Genomic DNA, 8444 nt, shown 5'->3' on the forward strand with positions numbered 1-8444 from the left:
TCCTCCTGGTTTCTGTAGTCTCTCAAATGGCTGATGAGGCGTGCAGTCACAGGGCCACGGTGCCCTGACCCCTGCAAGCAGCGGCTGCCATTATGTACAAGTGCAGAGATAATGAGGCGTCCATGCTAATGCGGGAGACAGGACGGGGAAAAATGGAGAGAAAGAAGGATGAGCCTTGGATCGTCTAAAGGACAGGCAGAGAACGAGTGTCCAGCTGCTTTACTCAGGCTCCACCGTCTGGTCTAAAAAGTCGTGATGAGTGGGGGACGTATGTCAGGCCAGAGCAATCGCACTCAGAGCAGTTGTCAAAAGTGTGGACAGAGAAGGCGTGTTTTACATTACAGCACTGCCAATCAACTCCTCATACACACACACACACACACACACACACACACACACCATATTGCGCATAGACTTCCATTCATTTTGTGGAGATTTCATAAGCACTGCTTAAAGCTAATCACAATCCCTAACACCAACCTTAACACAAGCTTAAAACAGGTCTTCACCCTGAAATGTAAGATAATCCACACAAAGTTAGTGTTTAAACAGGTCCCCACAATGTGATACACACACAAACAGAGTTCGATAATCTCCCTAGAATTACTTTGCCCCATCCCATAGGCCAGGAGTCCACACAGAGCCCTACTGGTGCATGGGGGAGGGAGGGGGTGGCTGTCTGGGGATTCTGCATTAGCAGCAGTGTGAAAAGACACAGTGGCGGCCATGATGTGTCTCTGAGGAAGCATGTGCTTGTCCTAATCCTCACCGTCCAGTTGGGGGCGTAGTGTGTGATAGGGGTAGGTCATCTAACAGCTAACGGGGTGGGGTTGGTTATGAGCTGATTGGGTGAATTAGAATGGGACACTCTGGAGCAGCTGCACATGAGCTTAAGGTCACCATGTGTTACCTTTGAGTTGGAGCAGTGCTTGAAACCCAGCAGTACCCGATCTCGCTAATGTTTTAGCAGCTGAATGCAATCAAATCCAGCGTATTTACTGCTACCCAAAACAGATGGCGGGTAGAAGTCCTTCTTAAATAGGTAACTTTTGGCTGGTATTGTACACAACAAAAACAGCTCAACAGTTGCACAATATTAATAATGTGACATATTTATAAGGTGCACATGCAAAGGATGCCGTCATGCTCCCTGGAACACACACCTCCAGCCAGCGTTTCCAGCGCTCAGGCTCATGTCATTGATTAAAGCTGATGGGCAGGACCATTAGCGTTTTGATATTACGTATCTGTCTGTGGTGACACCAGCCAGCGCTCTCAGGCAGAAGCATCATATTTAAACGGTTCCGGTGAGTACTTAGCAGAAAGATTAGACCGGTCCTCGTGTCGACAGACTCCTTCTTACTCCCGGACGCATGCGTTCATTCATTTACCATCTTTCGTTCATTCCTCTCTCTCCCTCTATCTCTCTTTCTTCTCTACACTTCCAATATACCCCCACCTCCTCCCAAAGCATCCCTAATGGTCTTCATTTTGTGTGGTGGTGTGGTGGGGGGTGGCGAATGAATAACTGGCGAAAGGAAAAGACAGGGCTCAGCGAGAGCGCCGTGAATGAAAAATTACCCCTTTGTTCCCTCGCATCAATTGCATGCCTAATGAAATCAAAATCAGATTGCATAATCAAGTGCAGGCCCTCCACTCAGCGGAGGCCCGAGCCCACCGCAGCCCTCCTCCTCTCGAGTGGAAATTAACACCGTTTCAGACGGATCCGCGGAGGCACCCGTGTCAGAACCGCGAGGGGACGCTGGGTTCGGAGCTCGCTGATGGGTCAAGCGACAACTTGAGCTATAACACCGGGATAGAGGAGATGGGGGGAGGAGGAATGGAAGGTCCACACAGAAGGAGTTTCAGAGAGAGGCACTTAAAACACAATCACACTTGCAATGCAGCATTTTAAAGTCTCGATTTAAGGCCTTCAACTGTTGGCAATTTTTCCACTGCATGGTACCGGCTCTAATAGACCCTACTCTCTGTTTGGTCCCTGGGTAATTTTCTACTACTACTTTCAGCTCCCCCCGGAAATGTATCGGGTGTTGTCTCTAACGCGAACAGCAGGCTTTGGAAACCACAACAACGGCGGCAGTAAGGTTATATGTTGTTCACTCATGGTGTATTGACATGTTGTTGTTGTTTGGGCCTGAGCACAGCTCCGTCATCAGTTCAGACAAATCAGTAGAATTTGCTCCTTCCTTGCAGCATTTGAACCTCTTCAAAAGACCACGGCGTAATTTTACAAGCTTTTTTTTTATGTGATTTTACAGATGGAGAGTTGGTGCTGGTCGTCTGCGCCGCGTGGCGTAGAGTGACGACTCTCTCTGGACGATCAGCGCTCTGCAAGGTTTACACGCCACGGTTTAGTCCCTACTCGACTCGCTCTGAACCACGAGAGAACAGCCACTAAATAAGAACCCGCTTCCAGAACCAGGACCTGATTCACCTGGTGGAGAACCAAAAAAGACTAATAGAGTTGAGTAGGGACCACGCAGTGGAAAAGCACACAATGAATCGTACAGAGGCATATGCAGACAGCCCATGGTGTGTATTCCTCTGAAATCACAGGTATCAGCAGTGAGTTTCCCCAGACTCCGTACCCCAGTCCAATTAAACCCCACTCCACAAGCTAACCCGGTGTGATTAGACCCCACTGTTTACCACCAGCACTTGCTTGTGAACTTTGGCTCATTGTTTTAAACGTGACACTGTCCAACCCTAGTTCCTAACGCTCCTGCGGAACATTCTCATTGAAACAAAAATGTAGCTGTAGCTTTTGTGCTCCCAGGAACCTTCCACTCACTAAAAAATCATCTCCAGTCCATTGGCCAAAACATGCTCCAGCTGTGCAAACTATTTCAGGTCCAAATGCACAAGCACCGTGCCTCTGTCCTAAAAAGCCAACCCACCCTCTGCAGCCAACTGAAGGTTAATCATTAGTCACCTCTCCAAGAGCTTCCCACCCCTGAGCCTTTTCCTCGAGCTGAACTGCAAACGCCGCGGCACACCTCGCTTCTCTTTTTGACTAATTAACCCACCTCTCTCCTGGACCTGTGAAGCTGGACCAGGTCCAGAATACTGCGATTCCCAGAAGCCCTCGGCAGACTGCCTTTAATGGCAAGAAAGCAATTAGCCCAGGCGGAGCCACGGCAAGGTTCTGGACAGCGCTCTGCACACAGTGACCACGGCAGGCTGCAGAAACCCCTGCAGAATAGCCCTTCTAATTTTTATTAATTACTCTTAGCCCAGACCCCCTAAATCCAATTACACCTTCCTCTAACACCGACTCTGTGAGCTTCCACGAGGGCCAGCGGAGCAGCGTCTTTATTTTCACTGCCCGGACTAAAAGAAAAAAACTCAATTTGAGCCTGAGCTGCATCCTATTACTTACTCACTACAAGAATGAGTATCACGACCAGCAGCACGGGTTCACACAAAGACACTGGCAGTGCTAGTACACTCACCCGGTCACTCACTCACTCACTCACCCAGTCACTCATTAACCCAGTCATTCATTCACTCACTCACTAACCCAGTCACTCACTCACTCACTCACTAACCCAGTCACTCACTCATTCACTAACCCAGTCACTCACTAACCCAGTCACTCACTCACCCACTCATTCACTCACCCAGTCACTCACCCACTCATTCACTCACCCAATCACTCACTCACCCACCCAGTCACTCACTCATTCACTAACCCAGTCACTCACTCACCCACTCATTCACTCACCCAGTCACTCACTCATTCACTAACCCAGTCACTCACTCACACACCAGTCACTCACTCACACACTCACCCTCCCAGTCCCTCACTCATTCACTATCCCAGTCACTCACTCACACACCCTCTCACTCATACACTAACCCAGGCACTCACTCACACACCCAGTCACTCACTCACCCTCCCAGTCCCTCACTTACTCACCCACCCACCATCTCACTCATACACTAACCCAGTCACTCACTCACCCACCCAGTCACTCATTCATCCACACACCCAGTCACTCATTCATTCACACACCCAGTCACTCAATTATTCACTAACCCAGTCACTCACTCATTACCTACCCAGTCACTCACTCACTCATAATTGTGGACAATTTCACACACTCACACCTGTGTAATATATCACACACTCACTCAGTCAGTCACATTTACTATGACAGTTTGACACACTCACCCAGTCACACACACACACCTGTGAATAGCCGTGTGAATAACTCCACTCACCTGTGGCACCGATGCCGAGCTGCAGAGTGCTCCTGTCCTTGGTCAAACCGTTGGTTTTGGGGCTAGCGGTCGGAGCGACTGTGGCCACAGCCCTGGGCGGCCTCTTCCCTGGCACCTTCACTGTCGTCTGCAACAAGTTGATCTCTTTACCGTGGACGTTCTGCATGTAATCCTGTAACACAGAAAAGCAGGGGCGACGTTAGTGTTTATGGACGGTGCTGGAGAAGGAGATGCTTTTAACAGAATGACGCGGCAAATCAGTTTATAAAACACATATGACATGATGTAGAGCTGCTAGTGAGCAATGAGAGGGCAGAGTGTGTTTTACAACCGTCCCTCGCACCCTGGGAGCAGCTGGGGCTTAAGTGTGGATGTTGAGGGTGGAGACTACACTGTTCCTTGGATGTGACTGTATGAATACATAGGTGATATAATTTTACTGACTTCCGATATTTGTTAGCAACATTAGCTTTGCATTTTTTCCCCTAAGCTCACAAAGCACGATTCACACTCGGATCGCGTCTCGGCCGATCGACCGCATCTGGGTTCAGTGTAAAATCACATCCACTTGATTTTTCACCAAACCCCTCCTTTAAACGTGAACCTGGCTTTAAGAAAAACGTATTAGCCTGGACATATTTCTCATTACAAGAAAACGAAGGCCTGCGCGATTGCTTTCTAAAAGACACAACTTCAACCAGACCTCGCATCCAACGATGGGATCACAAACAAAAGCCCACACGATAAACTTCACCTGCATCTCCGGTTCTGCAGATTAGCAGAATTAGCGCTAATGACTGCAAATAGACTCATTCCCATTTAAACACGGCCATTCCATTTGCATGGGAGCGTGCATGACTGGAGTGAGGGGGGTAAGCCAAGGTGAAAATCACCCCGATCAGCACAAAAAAAAAAGCCGCGGTGAGATTCTGGCCTCGGCGAAAAAGCCTCCCACCAAACTCCTCTGCGTTTTTACTGCGCACCATAAAGCACTAATTTCTTCGAAAGCCTTGCTGCTAATTACCCAGTGAGCGCTCTCATTTCACTTTATTGCAGGAATTAACAGCCAGTTCGAGGCGCGGAAAGCTATTAAGATGTGTGATTAAGCCATATTCAATTAGTTTCTACAAACAATTTAATTGATGTAGCAGACAGAATTAACAGAAGGGGATTGTGGGACGGCTCTGCTGGCTGCAATGCAAAATTAAACAGTTTCCTCTCTCTCCCTCTCTCTGCCTCTCTCTCTCCCCCCTCACTGCAGTTAAATGGTGTGAGTAACTCATGGAGCTGCATGGGCCACAGGTGTCCAGCCGCTAATAGCTCAGGCACTAAAAGTAATGATGCTGGAGCCAAGAGCTGCCTGTCGCGTACAGTACATCAGCGCAGGGTACGGGAGGCACGTCGCATCACGCGGGGGCTGTTTGGGAACAGCAAGAGAAGAACTGGCGTTCACTAGACGTCACAAGGATGAAAAAGAGTCCCCAAAGGATGAGTAGCTTCTCTCAGGCAAGACCAGCGCAGTGGACAAACTCTGACCACATCTGTGATGTCAAGATTTACGCCAGTGATTACCCAACTTTCCTGCAGCGCCCCACTTTTGTAGAAAAGGATATTTTCCAACGCTCAGGACCCCCACAGAGCAGGTGTGATGTGGTGGTGGATCATTCTCAGCGCTGCAGTGACACTGACGTGGTGGAGGTGTGTTAGTGTGTGTTGTGCTGGTGTAGAGTGGATCAGACACAGCAGTGCTGCTGGAGTTTTTAAACCCCTCAGTGTCTGGACCGAGAACAGTCCACCGACCAAAAACATCCAGCCGACAGCGTCCTGTGTCACTGATGAAGGACTAGAGGACGAGCGACACACACTGTGCAGCGACAGATGAGCTACTGTCTCTGACTCTACATCTACAAGGTGGACCAACGAGGGAGGAGTGTCTCACAGAGTGGACAGAGAGTGGACACAGGGTTTAAAAACTCCAGCAGCACTGCTGTGTCTGATCCACTCTACACCAGCACAACACACACTAACACACCACCACCACGTCAGTGTCACTGCAGCGCTGAGAATGATCCACCACTGCAAAACAGGAGGTGGATGTGGAGAGAGTGTCAGTGAAAAACACAAGGAGAGGGAGACAGAATGAGAGGTAATAACTGGATATTGTCGGCCTCTGAGACGGTGCGAGAGGTATGAAGACCCTGTGGGGGGTCCTGACAGAGACGAATGCTTTAAGCAGATCAGAGTGTGGTGTCCCTGTGGCGAGTGCCTCAGACAGCACACGTTATAAAAGGCTCACATGTTCAGTACTTTTACGCACACATTTGAGTGCATTTTATCTGGAGCCCACCTACCCACACACTGTGAAACAAGACCAACCTGTCAGTTTTCTGTGGGCTGCCAATGTAAAAAAAATAACAGGATTAAACGAGCCGTTCTGATTCTGCTCCAGCTTCTAACGTCAAGTGCAGAGACTTTAGAATGGCCCCGCCTCCTCATCTGAGTCTGTCCAATCAAAGCACTGGACCCGCATTTATGTGCGAGCGCAAGGACGAGGTTGAACGCAGCAAAACAGACACAACGAGTACAAAGCAGCAGGTAGTGTCTCTGTCACAGCTCCAGAGTCCTCCAGGTGACTGTCTGTGAGGAGTGTGGTGTGTTCTCTCTGTGTCCGCGTGAGTTTCCTCCGGGTGACTGTCTGTGAGGAGTGTGGTGTGTTCTCTCTGTGTCTGCGTGGGTTTCCTCCGGGTGACTGTCTGTGAGGAGTGTGGTGTGTTCTCTCTGTGTCTGCGTGGGTTTCCTCCGGGTGACTGTCTGTGTGGAGTGTGGTGTGTTCTCTCTGTGTCTGCGTGGGTTTCCTCCATGTTCTGACACTCGTAGTCCATTCATGTTCTGTCGTTCCCTGGGGCTAAGGGGACATGACAGTGAGGGACATGGGCCAAACCTGGGCCAGAATCTGTTTTGCTCTTGTGTTTATAAAGTGTACAGTAAAATCGCAGGTGTAAATATGCAAAGAGTGGGAAACCAGAAGCCCCTGCCACAGAATGAAGATAAATGTGCACATGAAATCTAATCTGAGTCCTCGTGTGCCACGTCCAGATCAGATACAAAACCCTTTTTAAACCATCCATGAATGTGAATTGCCATTTCATGCCCATGGTGTATTACTGCACTGTAGGTGCACAGTTGAGACACAATAGTAGCTACCTATACATTTACATATTTAAAGGGGTAGGAGGACACTCACGTGCAAGCTGGGGTGGTAGGTGAGGAGGCCGTTATCACACAACGTGACGTACTTCTTTTTCCATTCTTTATTCAGTGATTTGCCGCTCCTCTTCAGGAGAATCCCCTGCGAAAACAGAGAGAAGGACAGGGAGAGGTTCATATGAATAAACACAGTGACCGGTTTCGGACCTGAATACTGCTTAGTGCATAGGGAGGGGCAGTGCGCATGCTGATATTTCTGACCCCCTTTCCACACACACACACACACACACACATGCTCTGAACCTGGCCCTCCAGCCCCTGCCACCCATGCACATATCAATAGCCTGGCTGCAAAGAGAGCGGAGGCTAAATCCAATTTGTGCCGAAGTCCCCTCTGTATGCGGAGGCTGGTGAACTCCAGCAGACCTCTACCAGCTCGGGATTAGCCCCTGTGATCTAGACCTCTTCAAAGGCCGGCCTTGTGTCCTTCAGCCTTCCCCTGCCGCTCCGGCCAACGGCGCCGATTGTTCCCTTATCTCCCGAAGCTCATCCAGGACAAACAATGCAAGGCCTTGAGCCAGAGGGGGCCAAAACACGAGGCCCCAAAGCGGAGGGGTGGGGAGGGGAGAGAGCTTAATCGGGGATTAGGGGAGATCTCTTGTGCTGCTTAACACTTCAAGCAAAGAGTTTGGGACTGTGTTTGTGTGCGCGTGTGAAAAGAGGGGCTGGCTGTTTTAACAGGCCGTCCCCATTCCTCAAGAGGGGGGCTGACTCTTGGGAACAGCTCATTAGGAGTTGACCCTGGGTCAACTGGGCATTAGGCTGTTTACCTGACAATCAGCTCTAATCCTAATCCGCATCACACTCACACTGATGTCTCTGAAGCTGGAGCTGACGGAGCTTCCACATACTTAGCCTTCACAATGCTTCATCGGTATAAACAACGTCCTCCGACCTCACGCACCTCTCACACTCTTAAAATGAAGCTCCTT

At 49.6% G+C, this 8444-nt stretch overlaps 1 protein-coding gene across 4 annotated transcripts in view; it reads right to left on the reverse strand.

The window, feature by feature from the left end:
- Positions 1-8444, reverse strand: part of agap3 (ArfGAP with GTPase domain, ankyrin repeat and PH domain 3) — a 202928-nt gene that overhangs the window by 50758 nt on the left and 143726 nt on the right. For all 4 annotated transcript variants that reach the window (XM_066682583.1, XM_066682584.1, XM_066682581.1 and 1 more), the window contains 2 exons: positions 7490-7594; positions 4246-4417 (listed from right to left, as the gene is read on the reverse strand). In XM_066682583.1, coding sequence (XP_066538680.1) covers positions 4246-4417; positions 7490-7594 — 277 coding nt within the window. The remainder of the gene's footprint in view (positions 1-4245; positions 4418-7489; positions 7595-8444) is intronic.

Source organism: Hoplias malabaricus, chromosome 10 (genome assembly GCF_029633855.1).
Source record: "Hoplias malabaricus isolate fHopMal1 chromosome 10, fHopMal1.hap1, whole genome shotgun sequence".
Classification (NCBI taxonomy): Eukaryota; Metazoa; Chordata; class Actinopteri; order Characiformes; family Erythrinidae; genus Hoplias; species Hoplias malabaricus.